Here is a 22,015-nt window from a genome sequence, read left to right as displayed (position 1 = left end):
TCCAAGTTTGTCGTTCCCAGCCACCAAATCCTAAATATTTTCATCCAGAGCCAAGTCTGACATGTCAGAATATAACGGTGCATGTGACAGATTGAAGTGTCTGGGGAAAAAAAGAGTAACAATGGCCAGGGATGAGGTAATGTATATCATCATAGTCATTTTAAAGTCCTGTCTTGATTGTAGTCCTTCTAAATGGTTTGATTGGTAAGAAACTGGAAACCATGCATCTAAGGTCTTTGTAGCTTATAGCATTACTCCCAAGCACAACTGACCTTAGATGACATTTGACTGTCGATCGGGACACATGTAGAGTATCTGCCATCTGAGACATACTGAAAGCACAGGACATCAGAAACCTCAGTTGCTCTTGAGTGATGGCATAACAAGGTGCACCTCTAGCTCCTCTCCAAGTCCGAGGAGCCCGGTAACCAGAACTGGCTGTAACAATAATACAACACTGTGTTTAGGCTACTTAATGTATTGTGAAACAGCCCACCCTCCTCATTCCAAAAACTCTTTTAAATTAAAGTAACTGTCACAAATTGTGGCCAAGTACCGTTTTTATAATATTGGATTTTAAAGCCAAGACATAAATAGAAATGTTGACCAAGAACGAATAGAATGGGCAGCAGGAGACTAAAGAGTGAAAAAAAAACAGTAAGCCCAACCACACCCACTACAATGCTTGTTGTGCATGCCAGCCAGAGGTACGAATCTCCTGAATGAACTGAGATACTTGATCAACTAGGTCATCTGCTGAATCAACATTTATCAGCCTCCCCCTAGCCCACTAAAGGCTCTTCTGCATGGTTTCCATTCTGCAAGACGACAGTTTTGTGAAAATAGAGACCATGGATGGGACTGCGATTCCTGTTCAAACAGTGCCATAGTACTGACGTTAACGTTCCTGGTTTATGTCTGAAGTTGTTAATTAGGCTTAGATGAAGTATTAATATTTCAAAGGGTATTCAAAAGTATTATCTGTGCTGTAGGAAAGCTGATATGTTGTAGATATTAGCAAAGTTTTTACTGTGTTGTCCTAGGTCAAATGTGCTTTGTATATGTTTTCATGCTGATTGCGAGCTAGCGCAGCTAAGGGTAGGTAGCATTGAAATTATAGCTAGCCAGCCAGCCTGCCTGAAGTTTTAGACCTTCAGTTGTTGTTTTGCCTAAAAATATAAAATCATGTTTGACGTCCGTACTCCTCGACAATAAGTCACTTTTATGTAGGTAGCAGGGCTGTAAAAATATTACAAGACGGCGCCGTTCACTGCGGCTATGGCCAGAGTGTGCGGCTAAGGAACGTTAGCAAGCTAACTAGTAACTAATTTAGCCATTTAAACACCAGTATTCATTAAAACAAAATATATATATATACTACATAAATTAGCTACATATAAAATACTCCCTTGGCCTAATCAGACTTACAATATTAGCGACACATAGGCCTAAGTTACTTGCACTGCTGTCGCAGTGTCTGAGCCTCCAACATAGCTGTGTAGCCATACACATATCTGTCCTCTGTGTTAGCTAGCTGATCAACTTTATGATTAAGTAATAATAGTATTTAAAACTAATCAACCTTGTTAACGTGGACTGAAGGGCATCAAATCCAGGATTTTCGGAGAGCAGAAGCCGAGTGCAGTCATTTAGAGTCTGTTTGCAGCGGATAAGGAAGGTTCTTCTCGTCATCTTCAATTGTGGTGTTGTCACGCCCTGACCTTAGAGAGCCTTTTTATTTCTCTCTTTGGTTAGGTCAGGGTGTGATTTGGGTGGGCATTCTAGTTTTCTATTTCTTTGTTGGCCGGGTATGGTTCCCAATCAGAGGCAGCTGTCTATCGTTGTCTCTGATTGGGAATCATACTTAGGCAGCCTTTTCCCACCTGTGTTTGTGGGTAATTATTTATTTTCGGTGAGTGTTTGGTTGCGTCACGTTCTGATTCTGTTTACCTGTTTTTTTTTGTGAAAGGTTTCACGTCGATTAAAGATGTGGAATTACATGCACGCTGCGCCTTGGCTCATTTATGATAGGGAGTTTGAAGACAGCGAACGTGACATGTGTTGTTGCATCACACTGACTGTACACCGATTAATGAAATCTGATTGAAAGGAGGAGCTAGGGAAATTGGCTGGTAAAATGTGCATATTAAAGAACGCGTTAAGTTAGTGTGTGTAGGTGTAGTTAGCAGCTGTCGGCATTAATTTGATGTGTGCAGGACCACTTATTTAGCACGTTGGACTGCCTGCAAGCAGGCTTATTTGATGCATGTAGGCGTTAACTTAGTGCATGAAGACGTTAACTTAATACGTGAACGTGTTAATTTAGCACCTGCTTACTTTACACACGTAGGATTAAAAAGATTGGTTTATGACCCAAACGGTGTTCCATATGTTAGGCCTCTGGTGTTCATCAGCAACCACCTTACTTCTCCACGTGACTTCCAGCAAAGACAAGAATCCGGGTCACGGCACCAGTGTAACAGATGTTAATCATACTCTCCTTGCATTGTGTTTTGTTCAAAGAAATCACCCCAGCCAGTGGTCCCAGTTGAACGTTAATTATTATCTGCAGTTAAATAGGAAGCAGCACGTTAGTTGTGTAGGGCTTAATGATGTTGATGGTTGTCAATTGTAAAATCTGTAGCATTAAATCAACTGTGTTAGCAGTGGGCTTATGTGACCATTACATCGGTGCACGCTAGCTAACGCACTTATATACAGCAATCAAATACCAAAGCACACCCCAGAAAGCCCTTCAATCCCTAACAGGTACTATATACCCACACATGTATAAATCAGCAATGTACAGCAAACTTGTACACATTGTAAAATATAAAAATAGAATACAGTTTTCAGAACGTGACCTACCCCTTGCATCACATGTTCATACTGGGGAGACCTGACATTAGCGATCTCCCCCTATCTGCAAGCGGGGCCAATAACAACATGCCTTATTGTCATCGGAATTGAACCAATCAATAATAATGCTTGAACATTAAATACACATTTCTTTAGAGGCAAGTGGAAACATAACCAACCCTGTTACATAGAGTTAAGTGACTATGCATAGATAATAAACAGAGAGTAGCAGGAGCATAACGAGGGGGTGGGAGGACAATGCAAATAGTCTGGGTAGCCATTTGTGGCTGGAGTCTTTGACAATTTTTAGGGCCTTCCTCTGACACTGCCTGGTATAGAGGTCCTGGATGGCAGGAGTCTTGGCCCCAGTGATGTACTGGGCCGTACGCACTACTAGTGCCTTGCGGTCGGAGGCCGATCAGTTGTCATACCAGGCAGTGATACAACCAGTCAGGATGCTCTTGATGGTGCAGCTGTATAACTTTTTGAGGATCTGAGGACCCATGGCATATCTTTTCAGTCTCCTGAGGGGGAAAAGGCGTTGTCGTGCCCTCTTCACGACTGTCTTGGTGTGTTTGGACCATGATAGTTTGTTGGTGATGTGGACACCAAGGAACTTGAAGCTCTCAACCTGCTCCACTACAACCCCGTCGATTGAGAATGGGGGCGTGCTCGGTCCTCCTTTTCCTGTAGTCCACAATCATCAAATCAATCATCACAATCAATCAAAGCCAGAGTATTTAAGATTTCCAGTATACATTTTTTTTAATGAAAGACAAATTATGAACACACCTGCTAATCCTTCTCTATTCTATTTTAGTCTATTTAATGCTATTCTATTGTAGTGCATTCCTCTATTTTAGAAAACTTTATTAGGAAACAATCACAGTAAGGAACTTAATTGTTACGCAGAAAGGATTTAATATTGAGATTTAAAAAAAAGACATCTGCATTGGACCTTTAAACACATGCTGGTGAAGTGAATGAGAAATACCATAGCGGATGAAGAGGAAGGTGGAATGTGAATTGACAGTAAGTAAGTACACACTGTGTATAAACAACACAATACTGAAAGCAAGCTATAAAGACAACACCAACACCAAACACAGCAGTAGGCCTATGTGCCCATGTGGCCACTGACACTGAAATGCTGCATGTAGGCCTACTATAGTTTACAGTAATGATGGATCTATTCAGCTAGTTTGAAATAAATAATTTACCAATCTCTATAAGAATATATTTTAATTCAAATCAAATTGTATTTGTCACATGCACCGAATACAACAGGTGCAGTATACCTTACAGTGAAATGCTTACTTACAAGCCCTTAACCAACAATGCGTTTTTAAGAAAAAATGAAGAAATAAAAGTAACAAATAATTAAAGAGCAGCAGTAAAATAACAATAGCGAGGTTATATACAGTGGGTACCGGTACAGCGTCAATGTGCGGGGGCACTGGTTAGTCGAGGTAATATGTACATGTGGGTAGAGTTATTAAACTTATGCATAGATAAATAGATAATAACAGAGAGTAGCAGCAGCATAAAGGGGGGGGCAATGCAAGTAGTACGATGCAAGTAGTACAAAAACATTAAAAATTATATGCAATTATATAGGCTTGTTGTAAACATTTTGTAAACATTCATGCAAATTATGAATACAATTTTTTGATAGCGTAGTAGTTCAGTATGAGACAAATACTATTTAATGAATTTCAAAATGTTTTTAGTACCCCTCCATTTTCCCACCATCCAAGTACTCTGAATGCAAACAGACTATGCAACTCCTCCTGGCTAGTCTACTTTCACCTCCCCCTGCCCATCCTCTCTCTCCCACTATATCGCGAGAGATAGGGAGCGCAGAAATATTCATATGTTAGCAACAACTGTTATAAAATTATATTTATATCGCGGATATATGAACGAATTGTAATGTAAGCAAACGCAAGATTGCTAAATTAGTTATTTTATTAATAGCTGGCTAGCTAATAATAATAGCTAGCAATATATTAACGGTAGCTAGCGATTCGCCTGTCGGCTGTAGTAGCACATCTGGGAGGTACAAGTTACTATTAACTAGCTAACTGTAAAGTCACAATTTTGAAGACACGCGTGTACAAGTGGGTAAACATAACATTACTTCAATTAGCTAGCACCCCTTATTCAATGGTAATAGCCATAGCCTAGCTAGCTACTATTAGCTGGCTAAACCGCTGTTATTGAATTAAAACAGCTAGCTAGGCTTACATTTTAGCTTCATTGTTGAATTATGGCTAGTTAGCTAACTGCTTCAAGCTGGTGCTTTTTATTTAGTTAGCTAACATGGTTCTGTTCAGAAGATGGACGGCGTTACTAGCTAGCTGTGGTGCCTCGCTAGTTAGCGAACGTTAGCTAGCTAGCGCAGTAACGCTTACTAGATTGTTTATCACGCGATGTGCTGGCTCTTGTTGCTAGTTAACGTTAGCTAAGCTAACATGACCACACTGTCTGTAGTTTTGCCATGCCCACGCACTATCATTACTCTGTAATATTAGCTGTCTAGTTAGTGAACTGTCTCCTTTGTGTTATTTTAGCAATCAAGCACTGGCCTCGAGTTTCTGACGAGGCCGACAATGGTTTGTGAATTCCAGCTAACTGTGTTAGCCAGTAACGTTAGTACTAACCAGGCTCTGTGGATTGTTTACATCCAGCGTCAGTTTGCAAACTAGCCGGGTAGTGTTGTTAGTTAGCTAGCTAACTACAATAATCTAGCCAGCAAGGTGTTTTTTTTTCCGCCATCAAGGTAGTTAGTTAGTTATGCCACACTATCTTTGGATTTGCTACAGTATGTCAAAGTGATTACGCGGCTACTTATCTGAACACTGACAAATCAGTTGGTGGATCTTCACCATATCTAGCTACCTAAGTACCGTTATGTGAAGATCTCTAGCTAGCCAATTGAATGGGTTGTCAGTCAAACGGGTTGCTTATTAATTTGTTGTTTTTGTGGTTGTAAAGCAGACTCAATTTAAATCAGTGACACTTGACACAACTGTTATGACCACTAGTCTAACAGACAACAACTACAGGTGGCAACCGGTGCTAGGGGTATTTGTATTAGTTACACAGTTGATTAGATATTGTAGATCATATTAGAGTTTGTTATGGATCTGGAGAATATATGTAACAGGTAATGTGATGTCACCATTTGATTATGCTTGTATTGTTTTCACAGGCTGCAGTTGTGTTCTTGTGGATGTGTGGTGGACCGTAAGCAGGGCGGCCACTTGTGAACCTCACCTATTTACCTTGCCCCATTGTCCTATACCTCCTCCCTGACTCCTCCCTTTTCCTCGTCTTTTATCATAGACCTTTTTAAATGTATGAAAGCATGTTGCACAGAGACAGACCCCCTATATTTCTACCTCTTCTCCGTCTGTGCTCATCAGTGTGTTACGGTAGTCTTTTAGCTGAAGGTTTTAAATGGGGGTGAATCTACTCTATGCCTGGTGTAGTACGGTACTTGAATTCCCACCCATTTGTAAATTAGCCCTGATGAGCTGTGCAGATTTCATTAATCAACTTTAAGTGATAAACCAATCAGCAGCCAGCTAATTGGCCAATCAGCCCCCCCTCCACTCCCTCCTGGTAGAATGAACGGCTCTCTTTTAACCCCACCTAGCCTGCGGGCAGCCAACTCCTCTACCCTGCCCCCGTCACCCTCCCCGTCCCCTCCATCCCCCTCCCTGTTGCCACTGTTCCCTCGGCCACCTCCCTTGGCCCAGCCTCACCCCTCCTCGCTGTCGGACACCCCCACGCCCTCCCCCTGCCTGAGCTGGACGGAGTTCTGTGAGCTGCATGCCCGCATGGCGGCCGGGGACTTTGCCCGCCACTTCCGGGCGTTCCTCCTGGAGAACCCACACTACTCCCCCGACTCTGCTGCCGCCTTCTGTCGCCGCTTCACTGACCGCTTTGTCCGACATTTCCAGAGCGAACTGGAGGGGGTGGCAGGGGCGCCGGGTACAGCCCCCGGGATGGAGGCGGGGAGCTGGGCTCCCCAATCAGACACCACCTCCCTGGAAGAGGAGGCGGTCTCTCTCCCTCCCGTCACCGAGGGAGCCTGCTACCACGCCTGTGCCCCAGCCAACCCGGTGCGAGCCCTGCCCAAGCCTGCCTCCACACGGCTGGTGTTGGAAACCCGAAGTGGGGACCAATTTCAAGATTCCTATGCTGTCACAACGGTCCTCCCCCCATCCTCCTCCTCCTCCTGCTCCTCCTCGGTGGGAGGAGGAAACAACGGCGGGCGGGAAGATAGGGGTGCCCCAGTTACTGTTAAACACTTCCCTGGCGTCGGCCCGGGCAACGGAGAAACAACGGCCGAGGAAGAGGAGGATAGCTGGGCGGGCGTAACAGTCATGGAGGAGGAGGTAGAGCCAGATGAGGGGGAGGCGGATCTGGAAGTTTGCTTAGACAATGAAGACCCCTCCCACATGCCCCAAACGCCTGCCTCCCCTTGCTCCGACACACCCCCTCCCCGCTCCAAGGGTAACGGCACGCCGGCCTCGACAGGAAGCCAGTCCAAAACCAAACTGAAGAAGCGCTTCTCTCTGCGGAGTGTTGGGCGCAGCGTGCGGGGTAGTGTCCGGGGCATCCTGCACTGGCGCAGCTCGTCCAGCGACTCCCCCCAGAGCTCCTCCCAGCTGCCCTCCAGCTACAGCTACACAATGGGGGTCCAGGACGCTGCCACCGGCTCTTCCTCCAAGAGGAACTCTGGCACTCAGCCCCCTACACCCACCTCCTCCATGCCAGTTTCCCTCTCCCTGCCCCTCTCCCTTCCCCACTCCTCCTCCTCCCTGCCCCCGTCTTCTTCCAGCAGTGCCACCTCCCTCTCGCTGTCGGAAGCGCGGGACCGCCGGCGGAGCAATGGCGAGGGGGGAGAAAAGGAGAAGTGGAGCCACCGGCTGGAGAAGTTGCGTCTGTCTCGCTCCCCGCCCCCCGTTCTCTCCTCGGCGCCCACTTCGGCCGTGGTGTCGCCTTCCTCCGGCCTGCCCCCCAGCAGCAGCAGCAGCAGTGCCACCCTGAGGAAGACGGGCCGGCTGGTGAGGGAGGGAGGAGTCAGCGTCAGCTCCTCCATGCCAGATGAGTTTGCCGGGAGCCACGGTGGTTTCCCTGGCTTTTCCTTTGGCCTGCTGCACCACGGCACACAAGAACACAACAACGCTGGCACCGGCTTAAACAACACCTCGTCCACCGCTAATGCTGCTCAAACAGCCGCAGTGCAGCCTCTCGTCCCTGGGGGCACTGTCGGCTGGAGGGGCGGTCGTTGGCACAAGTGCCGACTGGTCCTGAGGGAGAGGGACAAGGAGGGCGAGCGGGGCGAGGAGTACTATCTGGAGTTCTTCATCCCGCCTAAAGTGAGTGTGAGACCTGCCCTGTGCAACTCAATATTAGGAAGGTGTTCTTAATGTTTGATATACTCGGTGTATATAGCTGCCCGCCCCCAAAAAATCATATTTGATAATGATACATTAATAATACGCTTGCTATATTATTTTTACGCGAACATAATCAGTGATGAAATTTAAATGCAAAACTCCAGTTTTGGTGTTTTTAAGTTGACAGTTTTTGTTTAATGCCCTACCAGATAACACTGCCATATTGAGAACCATTTTTTTTGGAGGATAAAGTTCGCCTTTGTAATTGTACTACATTATTGTGAACGCATTATTTGTGACAAAAATATGAAAACCTAATGTGGAATTTAACAATGCTTATTCTTAACATACAAAGTACAACATTTTATTTAAAATCCTTATTGGGTAAAACTATATTATTCCTCCCATTTTTTTCGATTTAATTTCCTCATTGTCATTTGAAATCCTGGCCACATTCTTAACAGTTTAGCCTGTCAATCAATCACTGTGGGTGGGATTGTCAGGGGAGGAACTGGATATTTGAGAGAGTCACAGGATTTGTAGGGGTTTCAGACCTGTTAAGGAATTACTGGGGGTGGGATTTTCAGCGAAGGGAGTAGATTAGTAATTGAGTCATTAAAACAGTTTTTCAATATATTGTGGCAAAACATAACAAAAATATAAACTCAACATGTACATAAAAAATACCAGAAATGTTCCATAAGCACAAAAAAATTATTTCTCTCAAATTTTGTGCACACATTTGTTTGTATCCCTGTTAGTGAGCATTTCTCCTTTGCCAAGATAATCCATCAACCTGACAGGTGTGGCATATCAAGAAGCTGATTAAACAGCATGATCATTACACAGGTGAACCTTGTGCTGGGGACAAAAAGGCCACAGATGTCTCAAGTTTTGAAGGGTGTGTGCAATTGGCGTGCTGACTGCAGGAATGTCCACCAGAGCTGTTGCCAGAGAATTTAATGTTAATTTCACTACCATAAGTCGCCTTCAACGTCGTTTTAGAGAATTTGGCAGTACGTCCAACCGGCCTCACAACCGCAGGAGGTGATGCTGAGGAGTATATCTGTCTATAATAAAGCCCTTTTTGGGGGGAAAATCTCATTCTGATTGGCTGGGCCTGGCTCACCAGTGGGTGGGGGGTTGGAGGCATCAGGGTAGATTGTGTATCCTTGATATAACACTGAAAGGCATGACAACCTGTCAACATGCTCCTTTGTAATGCTTGGAAATTAATGATATGTCATTGGCAGGCATAATGTGAAAATTGCACAATTTCTCTGAGCGCACAGATGGTGTCTTATTTATTCAATGTTCTTCTCTGTCCCACTGTCTCTCAGTCCTCCAAGCCCAGGCTGACTATCCCATGCTGCTCTATTGTGGATGTGAGGAGCACCACAGCCCTGGAGGTGCCTGACAAGGAGAACACCTTCCTCCTGCAGGTACACTCTGATTTGTCCATCCTTTCATTTCCTTAATTTTTTCAATTCCTCTTGTTCTCTCAGTTCATTTAATTCAGGTAGTCAGCTCCTGTTCAGCTTGCATCTGTAGACTGACTTGTATTTGGCTTGCTCGCTTTCTCTCACCCCCTCTCTCTCGCACTTCACCTCTCTCTCACCCCCTCTCTCACTCTCTCACCCCCCCTCTCTTTCTCTCGCCCTCTCTCACCCTCTCTTTTTCTCACCCCCCTCCCTCTCTCTTTTTCTCACCCCCCCTCCCTCTCTCTCACCCCCTCTCTCTGTTGCCCCCATTCTCACTCTCTCGCTAACCCTATCTTTCTCTCTGTCAGTTGGAGGGACAGGTGCAGTATGTGATTGAGACGCGAGACGCTGTGCAGATGAGAGCCTGGTTGAGTGACATCAGGAACGGTATATGTATCAGGTAAGCAAATTGTGTGTTAAGTAATACATGTAACACATGAGTTTTCTTTCAAGTCAGTGATTAGGGAGGGGGGGGCAGTGAGTGAGAGTTAAGAGGGACCATGTATATGCTTGTATTCACTGTCTGTCAACTATTGATGAGGTCAACAGAAGTAGAAGTGACGTCCCACCTAGAACAAGTTTTGTGTATCTTGACTCTACAGTGAACAGGAGGACATAGAAGCTGTGTGTGGGGGACCCATGGACATCAGTGGAACGCCAGAATTCAGTGACCGCCTCTCTCAAGGTGAGTGGGGCATCCCAAATCCCAAATCGACCCCTAGACACCTCCCCAAGCCACTACTCTTAGACCAGTATATACCAACCAGTCAATATTTTTTTTGCCTTTGGCTGTTGGTGGTAAATGCATTTGATTCAGCTGCCCTGTGCGCTGGGTAGGCAAAGTGTTCCCATTTTGAACCATTTAGTTTGTCTGAAGGAACAAACTCTGCCTACCCGGCAGACCTGTAGAGCTAAATCAAGTGTGCCTACTGTGCTGGCCAATCGGATAGCTCAAATCAGCAGCTTCCACTACCCCACAGCAAAGTTTGATACTACCCTAAATGAGATTTAATAACTTTTAAAATCCTGACCAGAGAGACTGTCAAAGAATACAGCAAATAGCTGCTGTTTTTATGATTCAACACTTTTACAAAACATAAAACGCACTTCTTCCTACTTACACTCGCACTACAACCAGCACTGCAGCTGCAGTGAATGAGTAGCAAAGTGTATCGATAGGCCTGCGTTTTTATTATTAACGGCTCGTCGTGTCTATTTTAATGTAGACTAATATTTCACTTTCTCTGGTCATAGGAACAACATGAATTTGTGCATGAGGCAGAAATAATGCTGTGTGACTCGGGGTTGGTCATCAGACTGTGTCCCCTCTCTCTGGTCAGTCTCACTGGAGAAAAATGAGAGATCGGGGACCGTGAGAGGCGGACCCTCTGCTGCTCACTCTCTCCCTCCATCCGCTGAGACTGACCATCAGATGCAGGTACAACCAAACATGGAAACGGTTTGTGGGTTTATGAAATGCACATTCCTTTATTGAATATAATATGTGTATGATGCCTTGTCCTTTTGGTGCTGCCGATGTAGCATGTAGAGAGAAACGCAGGCTGTGAGTTCCGCCGGCAATTCATTTGGTTTTGGCAGCAATCATTTGTTTGTTGCAACGCATTTAATGTTTCTTATCTGCCTTTTCTTATGTTACTGCTTCGGCATATGACACTTTCTGTACTACTCTAACCCTGGCAACCTCAATCTCCCTTTCTCTCACCGGACACCTCCGATCTCCAGCCCCATGGCACCCCCACAACTAACACACATTACTTTCTCCACCGATACCACACATTCCTTCGTCTCATGCCCTCCTGTACACTTCTCACATCTAGGCATCTCCCTCCGACACACTGCTGCAACATGCCCATAAACTTGACACCTTAAACACTGTTTTATTTTCGGAACAAAAGCTCTCATGGGGTAATTGACACTTCCTTCCATGACCTTATCTGGCAAAGACTCTGCATCAAAACTCAGCATGACAGACAATGTCTTCTCCGTTTCCCCACACTCTCCACTGGATCTACAACTCACCAAACGGCAGGCATTAGACACCGGGAATCTTCAATTTCAACTGCTCCTCCTCAACACTTAATGCTAATCCGGAGCGCCCACTCCCTCTGGGCGGAGGAAACACAATAAATCATCACGAGACCACTCCGAGTTACCTTCAACAACTAAACAGTCCCCAACCTGACACCACATATGGATCAGAGAAAATACAAGGATCCATTCGCTCTACAAATCTCACTCCCACTGGGCCAGAATCATCCTTATCATCCTCGGGACAAGGTCCGAATTCAGCGGTCCTCACTGCAGGTATTTCATCCTCACTCTCGCCAGGTTCCATATCTGATGGACTTGACGCCGACCTTCCTCACCACACTGCTTCCCTCTATACTCAACTTCTTCTCAGCAGTCATCACTGCACCTGCCACCACAGTTAATTCATCCTCACGCTTGTCACGTTCAATTTCCTCTTCAAGCTCTTCCAAACATTCTGTGAGATCCTCCATTCCATATTCACTCAGGAGATAGTCCACTTTTTTGTCTGCCATCTTACCCGCGTGTCTCATCTCATCACCATCAAGCAGCCCCTGCTGCTATCACGATCACATTTTCGGGATATTCTGTCCTCTTCCACTTCATTGATTGGTGTTACAGTATTAGATTGTCAAACAGAACTGTGTTCAGGAGCTCTAATTATCCAGGGTTCCAAATGTATTTGTATTTAGGAATGTTTGATTCATTGCCTAAATAGACTGAACAAAAATATGAATGCAACAATTTCAAAGATTTGACAGTTCATATAAGGCAATCAGTCAATTGAAATGAATTCATTAGGCCATCATTTATGGATTTCACATGACTGGGAATACAGATATGCATCTGTTGGTCACAGATCAGAAAACCAGTCAGTATCTGGTGTGACCACCATTTGCCACATGCAGCGAGACACATCTCCTTTGCAGAGTTGATCAGACTGTTGATTGTGGCCTGTGGAATTGTGTCCCACTCCTCTTCAATGGCTGTGCGAAGTTGCTGGATATTGGAGGGAACTGGAACACGCTGTCGTACACATCAATCCAGAGCATCCCAAATATGTTCAGTGGGTGACATGTCTGGTTAGTATGCAGGCCATGGAAGAAAGGGGATATTTTCATCTTCCAGGAATTGTGTACAGATCCTTGCGACATGGGGCCTTGCATTATCATGCTGAAACATGAGGTGATGGCGGCGGATGAATGGCACGACAATGGGCCTCAGGATCTCGTCTTAGGATCTCGTCACAGTATATCTGTGCATTCAAATTGCCATCAATAAAATGCAATTGTCTTCATTGTTTGTAGCTTACCCTGCCAATACCATAACCCCACCGCCACCATGGAGCACTCTGTTCACAACGTTCAGCAAACCGCTCGCCCATACGACGCCATACACGCTGTTTGCCATCTGCCCGGTACAGTTAAAACTGGGTTTCATCCGTGAAGAGCACACCTCTCCAGTGGCCATCGAAGGTGAGCATTTGCCCATTGCAGTCGGATCAAGACCCTGGTGAGGACAACGAGCATGCAGATGAGCTTCCCTTAGACGGGTTCTGACAGTTTGTGCAGAAATTCTTTGGTTGTGCTAACCCACAGTTTCATCAGTTGTCCGTGTGGTTGGTTTCAGATGATCCCGCAGATGAAGAAGCCGGATGTAGAGGTGTTGGAGGCGGCTTATGGTAGAGAAATGAACATAAAATTCTCTGTCAACAGCTCTGGTGGACATTCCTGCAGTCAGCAAGCCATTTGCATGCTCCCTCAGCTTGAGACATCTGTGGCATTGTGTTGTGACAAAACTGCACATTTTAGAGTGGCAATTTATTGTCCCCAGCACAAGGCTCACCTGTGTAATGATCATGCTGTTTAATCAGCTTTTTGATATGCCACACCTGTCAGGTGGATGGATTATCTTGGCAAAGGAGAAATTCTCACTGACAGGGTACTAATTGTGCAAAACATTTTAGAGAAATAAGCTTTTTCTTGAACATGGGATCTTTTTTTTCACACTTTACATGTTGCGTTTATTTTTTTGTTCAGTATATGTTTATTGTGCTGTTCAGGCCTTTATGTAAGATAACTGTTACCATTGATTTGTGATTGGTCTAAAATGGTACAGTCCAAGGTGAGACCTGATGGGAATTGTACTTGAAACCCTGCCATTTCATTGTTGGGCAGACAGGACAAGGGTAAGGTTGCCATGCTGGTTGAACGCTATATTTTCAACTATTGATTGAAGCTTGGTTTCTTTGGAGCTCAACTTATTATTTGATACATTTTACAGTTTATGGTCCAGTTTTTGTTATGTTTGTTATTTTTGTTTGTACATAGTGTACAGTTTTCCGGTGGCTTCACCTCACCGCTGTAAATTAACAACCTCATTCTGAGTTTGCCCCGTATCGCCTCCTTACTGAAACTTCCACCGCTAGAGTGGCCTCCGTTACAGGCCGACTGCAATAAACCTCATTCATACAGAACTGTTTTTATTTAGTAAATGTTGCATAGGCTTACATTTAAAAATATATATATTTTTAGAAACAGTTCTGAGCTGTAGATCTCGGCTTGCATTTTGAAAGTGAACTTGGCTCAGAAAAGGTTGGTGACCACTGCCTTAGACACTTAATCTGTAAGAATCTACAAACAGCAGACATGTAGCATAAGGTAAGGAGGAGCTACTACCATATTCCTTACCTATCCAATCTTTTCAAATATGACTGCACGGGAATAGGATCTAGGAGCCCATTTGGGATTGTTGTGTGACGATTTCCCTGTGTTTCACAATTTTTTTGCAGCTTTACAAATATACAGTTAGAGCGCTTAACACCAGATACAGAAAGCGAGACGACAAATGTTGTTTTAACTATGTGTCCAACGTTCCGTTGGTATTTGAAAGTACAAGAATAAGGTTTATGTCTGCTTAAATAATAAGACTGATGTTTTTGCTCCTGTCCTGTTGTTGCAGTGTGTTATGGAGGTGTGGGCGGCTCCTCCCCGCTGATGGACCCACGCCCCCCAGAGTTACCGCCCCGCGCCCCTCTGGACGAATCAGACGGACGCGGGGGCGGAGCCGGCCTGGGCACACCATTTGCGGAGACGCCAGATGCCACAGGTGAAGGCTGCTACTTACACAGTTAGCACACACACGCAAACGCTTGCACAAACACACATACCTGTGTGAATGTACAGTGCAAGTCTGGTGACACCTTTTTTTTGTCTAATCTTTTCATCACTCCCCAAATCCCTCCTCCCCTCATCCATCATTCCCCTCATCCCTCCTCACCTCCCAGGCTCCTTCCTGTTCTCAGACGTGGTGGAGGCGGTGGAGCACCCTCTGAGCGAGTGCCAGTGGTTCCACGGGACGTTGTCGCGCCTCAAGGCGGCCCAGCTGGTGCTGGCGGGGGGTATGGCCAGCCACGGTGTCTTCCTTGTGCGCCAGAGCGAGACACGCCGCGGGGAGTACGTCCTCACCTTCAACTTCCAGGGCAAGGCCAAGGTACAAGAGACAGGAGAGGGAGAGTGTGTGTCAAATGAAATCGGATTTTATTTGTCACATGCGCCAAATACAGCTGGTGTGGACTTTACCGTGAAATGCTTGCTTACGAGCCCTTCCCAACAATACAGCGTTTTTAAAATAAAAAATGAAATGGTAAAAAGAGGAATACAATAAAATACTCAAGAATGGAGCTAAATACAGGGAGTACCAGTACCAGATCAGAGGTACGAGGTGTTTGAGGTAGACATGTACATGAAGGCAGGGTAAAGTGACTAGGCATCAGGATAGATAATAAGAGTAATAATTAGAGTAAAATAAAGAACAGAGCAGCCGCAGCAAGTTACGTGTTTGTGTTGTCCGTCTGCGTGTAGGTGTTCTGTGTGTGTGCGTATGTAGTGAATGTGTGTGTGTTTTGGTTTTGTGTGGGAGTGTCAATGTAGTGTGTGTGTGTGTGTGTGTGTATATATATATACAGGACGGACAGCTGATCATCCTCGCAGTGGCAGACCATGTGGAACAACACCTGCACAGGATCGGTACATCCGAACATCTGCGGTACCGGTACAGGATGGCAACAATAACTGCCCGAGTTACACCAGGAACGCACAATCCCTCCATCAGTGCTCAGACTGTCCGCAATAGGCTGAGAGAGGCTGGACTGAGGGCTTGTAGGCCTGTTGTAAGGCAGGTCCTCACCAGACATCACCGGCAACAACGTCGCCTATGGGCATAAACCCACCATCGCTGGACCAGACATGACTGGCAAAAAGTGCTCTTCACTGACGAGTTGCGGTTTTGTCTCATCAGGGGTGATGGTCGGATTCGCATTTATCGTCGAAGGAATGAGCGTTACACCGAGGCCTGTACTCTGGAGTGGGATTGATTTGGAGGTGGAGGGTCCGTCATGGTCTGGGGCGGTGTGTTACAGCATTATCGGACTGAGCTTGTTGTCATTGCAGGTGATCTCAACGCTGTGTGTTACAGGGAAGACATCCTCCTCCCTCATGTGGTACCCTTTCTGCAGGCTCATCCTGACATGACAATGCCACCAGCCATACTGCTTGTTCTGTGCTTGATTTCCTGCAAGACAGGAATGTCAGTGTTCTGCCATGGTCAGCGAAGAGCCCGGGTCTCAATCCCATTGAGCACGTCTGGGACCTGTTGGATCGGAGGGTGAGGTCTAGGGCCATTCCCCACCAGAAATGTCTGGAAACTTGCAGGTGCCTTGGTGGAAGAGTTGGGTAACATCTCACAGCAAGAACTGGCAAATCTGGTGTAGTCCATGAGGAGCAGATGCACTGCAGTACTTAATGCAGCTGGTGGCCACACCAGATACTGACTGTTATTTTTGATTTTGATCCCCCTTTGTTCAGGGACACATTATTCAATTTCTGTTAGTCACATCTCTGTGGAACTTGTTCAGTTTAGGTCTCAGTTGTTGAATCTTTTTTCCATACAAATATTTACGCATGTTAAGTTGACAGTGAGAGGACGTTTCTTTTTTTGCTTAGTTAATATATACAGTTTAAGTCGGAAGTTTACATACACTTCGGTTGAAGTCATTAAAACTAGTTTTTCAACCATTCCACACATTTCTTGTCAACATACTATAGTTCAGGCAAGTCGGTTAGGACATCTAATTTGTGCATGACACAGGTCATTTTTCCAACAATTGTTTACAGACAGATTAATTCACTGTATCACAATTCCATTGGGTCAGAAGTTTGCATACACTAAGTTGACTGTGCCTTTAAACAGCTTGGAAAATTCCAGAAAATGATGTCATGGCTTTAGAAGCTTCTGATAGGCTAATTGACATAATTTGAGTCAATTGGAGGTGTACCTGTGGATATATTTTAAGACCTTCAAAATCAGTGCCTCTGCTTGACGTCATGGGAAAATCAAAAGAAATCAGCCAAGACCTCAAAGAAAATTGTAGACCTCCACAAGTCTAGTTCATCCTTGGTAGCAATTTCCAAATGCCTTAAGGTACCACGTTCATCTGTACAAACAATTGTACGCAAGTATAAACACCATGGGACCACGCAGCCATCATACTGCTCAGGAAGGAGACGCTTTCTGTCTTCTAGAGATGAACGTACTTTGGTGTGAAAAGTGCAAATCAATCCCAGAACAACAGCAAAGGACCCTGTGAAGATGCTGGAGGAAACAGGTACAAGGTATCTATATCCACAGTAAAACGAGTCCTATATCGACATAACCTGAAAGGCCGCTCAGCAAGGAAGAAGCCACTGCTCCAAAACCGCAATACAAAAGCCAGACTACGGTTTGCAACTGCACATGGGGACAAAGATCGTATGTTTTGGATAAATGTCCTTTGGTCTGATGAAACAAAAATAGAACTGTTTGGCCATAATGACCATCGTTGTGTTTGGAGGGAAAAGGGGGATGCTTGCAAGCCGAAGAACACTGTCCCAACCGTGGAGCACGGGGTGGCAGCATCATGTTGTGGGGGTGCTTTGCTGCAGGAGGGACTGGTGCACTTCACAAAATAGATGGCATCATGAGGATGGACAATTATGTGGATATATTGAAGCAACATCTCAAGACATCAGTCAGCAAGTTAAATATTGGTCTTCCAAATGGACAATGACCCCAAGCATACTTCCAAAGTTGTGGCAAAATGGCTTAAAGACAACAATGTCAAGGTATTGGAGTGGCCATCACAAATCCCTGACCTCAATCCTATAGAAAATTTGTGGGCAGAACTGAGAAAGCGTGTGCGAGCAAGGAGGCATACCAACCTGACTCAGTTACACCTGCTCTGTCTGGGCCAAAATTCACCCAACTTATTGTGAGAAGCTTGTGGAAGGCTACCCGAAACGTTTGACCCAAGTTAAACAATTTAAAGGCAATGCGTCCATATACTAATTGAGTGTATGTAAACTTCTGACCCACTGGAAATGTGATGAAAGAAATAAAAGCTGAAATAAATCATTCTCTCTACTATTATTCTGACATTTCACATTCTTAAAATAAAGTGATGTTGCTAACTGACCTAAGACAGGGAATTTTGACTAGGATTAAATGTCAGGAATTGTGAAAAACTGAGTTTAGATGTATTTGGCTAAGTGTGTATTTATAGTGAGTGTGCGTAGGGTCAGTGCATGATACAGGCATTGCAGTTAGTTTGTGTATCATTAATTGACTATTTTTTGCAGTCTGGCAATTTAGCAGTCTCTGAGCCTGTTCATCCGAGAGCCAATGCTCTGATACTGTTTGCTGGACGGTTAGCAGAGAGAACAGTCTATGACTTTGGTGGCTGGAGTCTTTAGCAATTTTTCCGGCCTTCCTCGGGCATTTTTCCGGCCTTCCTCGGGCACAACCAGTCGTGGTTGAACAGGGAGTACAGAAGGGGACTAAGTACACACCCCTGAGGGGCCCCCATGTTGAGGGTCAGCGTGGTAGAGGTGTTGTTGCCTAACCTCACCATCTGGGGCCGGTCCGTCAGTAAGTCCAGGATCCAGTTGCAGAGGGAGGGGTTCAGTCCCAGGGTCTTAAGCTTGGTGATGAGCTTGGAGGGGACTATGGTGTTGAACGTTGAGCTGTAGCCCATTCTCACAAAGTTATTTCCCCTCTTGTCCAGGTAGGAGGGGGCAGTGTGAAGTGCAATTGAGATTTCATCATCTGTGTATTGGAGTGGGTTTAGGGTGTCTGGGATGATGATGTTGATGTGTGTCACGACCAGCCTTTCAAAGCACTTAATAGTTACAGATGCGTGTGCTACAGGGTGATAGTCATTTAGGCAGGTTACTTTGGAGCTCTTTGGAACTGTGAAAATGGTGGTCAGCTTGAAACATGTTGGGATTACAGACTGGGACGAGGTCTGCGCAGTCTTTGAGAACGCGCAGTGGTATTCCATCTGGCCCATCGGCCTTGTGATTGTTAACCTGTTGAAACGTTTTGCTCACATCGGCCACAGAGCGCGAGATCACACCTGCTAAGTAGCATCCAAGGCTTACCCATATCCCCCTCTCTTCTCCCTTCTTTCGTCTCTCCCCCTTCTCCTTCCCTCTATCCCCCTTCTCATTCTCTCTCTCCCCCCATACCTCCCTTTTCCACTTTCTCTCTCTCTCTGCATACTTCTCTTCCCTCCCTCTCTCTCCCTTCTCTCTGTCCGCTGCAGCACCTGCGTCTATCTCTGAACGAGGACGGCCAGTGCCGGGTGCAGCACCTGTGGTTCCAGTCCATATTCGACATGCTGGAGCACTTCCGGGTTCACCCAATCCCCCTGGAGTCTGGGGGTGCCTCGGACGTCACCCTCATCAGCTTTGTGGGAGCCACCGCCGTCCGGCAGCCAGGTAACAGGTCAGGGGTGGAAGGTCACAGGATGTTCCACTAGGATGCAACTGCACTGGGTTTACACTGGCCTCTAAAGGCAAGTCTTGGGTGTTGTATGTACCTTGTATGTCTGGTGTATGTGTTTTATGAATTATGATTGGCTTACACTATGCTATTACGCCAGTGAATCAATACAGTGTGCGTGTGTGTCATCCCATTGAAGATCAGGTGTGTGTGTGTGTGTGTGTGTGTGTGTGTGTGTGTGTGTGTGTGTGTGTACAGGCCATAAGTAATGTTGTGTGTGCTAAAACATGGCCACTGCATGATGTTTCTGCCAATGTCATTATAACATAAGACTAGCTGCTTTGCATCCTCATCCTGTGTCCACTACAGCAGGGACGTCACTAGAGATTCATGTATAGGGGGGCTAAGCCGTTTGTAGGGGGTCTGTGCATACCCCCCCAGGATTTTTTTTAAAGCCCCCAAAACGTATTTTCATCATGTCTTTTTAGAGTAATAATGGGTGCAAAATCTATCAAAAGAAGGTTATTTTTGGTCAAGGTTGGCTAAGTTTGTGTTAGACACTGATCTAATATGACTAACTTAAATTCTAACCACTCTGTCCCCATCCATCCAACACCAACAAAAGGTGCAAAAATGGCTGTACTATGTAGCCACAATACGTTTTGGATTTTATTTTGAGAGAGAGAGAACTGAGAAGACATGCAGGTCATATTATACCATTAGAAAAAAACCTTTATTTACATGTCACCCTTTTGTTAATTGTTTCTCAAAATTAACCCAATAATTCAGACACACGGAACATCTTAAACAGTATCGTCCACAATGGAACAAAACTAAATTCAACTAATGAGCTAAACAAAATAAAGAATAACTGGAAAATCATTTGGAATAAAATCTGATAAAAAAAAAAAAGTAAGATCCCAAACAAATATTACAACCTATATTACAGAACTGCTTCTCTTTTGATGCCATATTTTGTGGATGGACGCATCAAAGTGTACCTTCTATTTTTGTTTGAACTGGTAACATCTTCATTTCTCACCGGATTGGCCTTCGGCGGAGCTGCTGGCACTGCCCCTCTTGAATAATTTCCGTATATCCATCTAACGTTAGTCGTTAGCTAGCCTACAGTTGAGAAATTGAGGATAATACAATGACATTGTGATCAACACTATGTCACCTTTTCTACGCATGACCCACTGATAATTGTTTTGCAATGGCCTACTGAATGAAAGCAATTGATTATGAAAATATATGTGCATGATGTTACGTCATCTGTCTCATTTATAGCCTGGCACAGATAGCAAAACGATATTAAATGCAACGTTAATTAGATATCATCGCCACATAACTTATGTCGATTTTAAAAGACACCGTTAATTTTACCGTTAGCTAACTCGTAACGTCTGTTACACTGTAACTTACAGGCAGCCTCACATAAACACGTATTGGTTATCAAAGCTTTGATTATGACCAAAGTCTATAGTAGTGAATACTCTCTCTCTAACTTACCACAAATTCACATCGTAGCCTATCTGCATGAATCCGTCCTGTCAGAGCCTTTTCCTGTCTGTTTACTGTTAGCTAGCAGTCTCAAGCCACAGAAGTAGCTAACGTTAACCAAAATGTTAGCTACAAGTAGGCCTAACAGTCACTAGCGCCAGCAGCAGCCTCCCCCAGGTCCTAGTGCCCGCCCGGTAAGAAGTTTAAGATGCGATGAAACGGTTGCCTAGCGACGTCCCTGCACTACAGCATGCGTGCTTACATGCGCGCGCACACACACGCACACACTGGAGTGGCTCCGCATGGCTTGGTCCCATCAATTTGCACTGATGCTCCCACCCATACACCCCTGCTCATTACAACACAACTGCCCCCCCCCCCCCCTTTCCCTTCACACACAATTCCAAATCAACCCCTTGCCCCTACTACCCTCCCCTTGCCCCTAGCACTCTACCTCCTCTCCTTCTACACCATTCTTTCTGTCCTCCCCCCCCCTCTCCTGTGTCTTCCAGAGCTCTGATTGGCTGTCTCTGTTATTTTGTTTTCGTTGGGTCATTCTTCGCAGGCCGGGACAGGGCAAGCAGCCGGCCCACAGTCTGTGATGTCATCCCCACGCGCCACCTTGACTCTCCATCAACCCCCATCTCTGACTGTGTGTAAGTGAGACCAGACTCCACAGAAAGTGACCGAGTGTGAGAGAGCGAGTGTGTGAGAGAGAGAGAGCGAGTGTGAGAGAGAGAGAGAGAGAGAGACCGAGTGTGTGTGTGTGTGTGAGAGAGTGAGAGAGGGAGAGGGAGAGTGAGAGAGAGACCGAGTGTGAGAGAGAGACCGAGTGTGAGAGAGAGACCGAGTGTGAGAGAGAGACCGAGTGTGAGAGAGAGACCGAGTGTG

At 45.4% G+C, this 22,015-nt stretch overlaps 1 protein-coding gene across 2 annotated transcripts in view; it reads left to right on the top strand.

Annotated features, from left to right (window-relative positions):
• The first annotated feature begins 4,673 nt into the window (after positions 1-4,673).
• LOC139578784 (SH2B adapter protein 1-like) overlaps positions 4,674-22,015 on the top strand; it is an 82,761-nt gene continuing 65,419 nt past the window's right edge. Inside the window, exons 1-9 of one of the 2 annotated variants that reach the window (XM_071406799.1) lie at positions 4,674-4,979; positions 6,074-8,252; positions 9,614-9,715; positions 10,063-10,154; positions 10,357-10,439; positions 14,765-14,911; positions 15,090-15,295; positions 19,443-19,617; positions 21,690-21,780. In XM_071406799.1, the coding sequence (XP_071262900.1) occupies positions 6,492-8,252; positions 9,614-9,715; positions 10,063-10,154; positions 10,357-10,439; positions 14,765-14,911; positions 15,090-15,295; positions 19,443-19,617; positions 21,690-21,780 (2,657 nt within the window). In that variant the 5' untranslated portion in view covers positions 4,674-4,979; positions 6,074-6,491. The remainder of the gene's footprint in view (positions 4,980-6,073; positions 8,253-9,613; positions 9,716-10,062; positions 10,155-10,356; positions 10,440-14,764; positions 14,912-15,089; positions 15,296-19,442; positions 19,618-21,689; positions 21,781-22,015) is intronic. The other variant, XM_071406800.1, reaches the window with a different exon arrangement.

This window comes from Salvelinus alpinus, chromosome 6 (assembly GCF_045679555.1).
Source record: "Salvelinus alpinus chromosome 6, SLU_Salpinus.1, whole genome shotgun sequence".
Taxonomy (NCBI): domain Eukaryota; kingdom Metazoa; phylum Chordata; class Actinopteri; order Salmoniformes; family Salmonidae; genus Salvelinus; species Salvelinus alpinus.
Note: the sequence above shows the minus strand (reverse complement) of the source record. Positions and strands in the feature narration are given on the sequence as shown.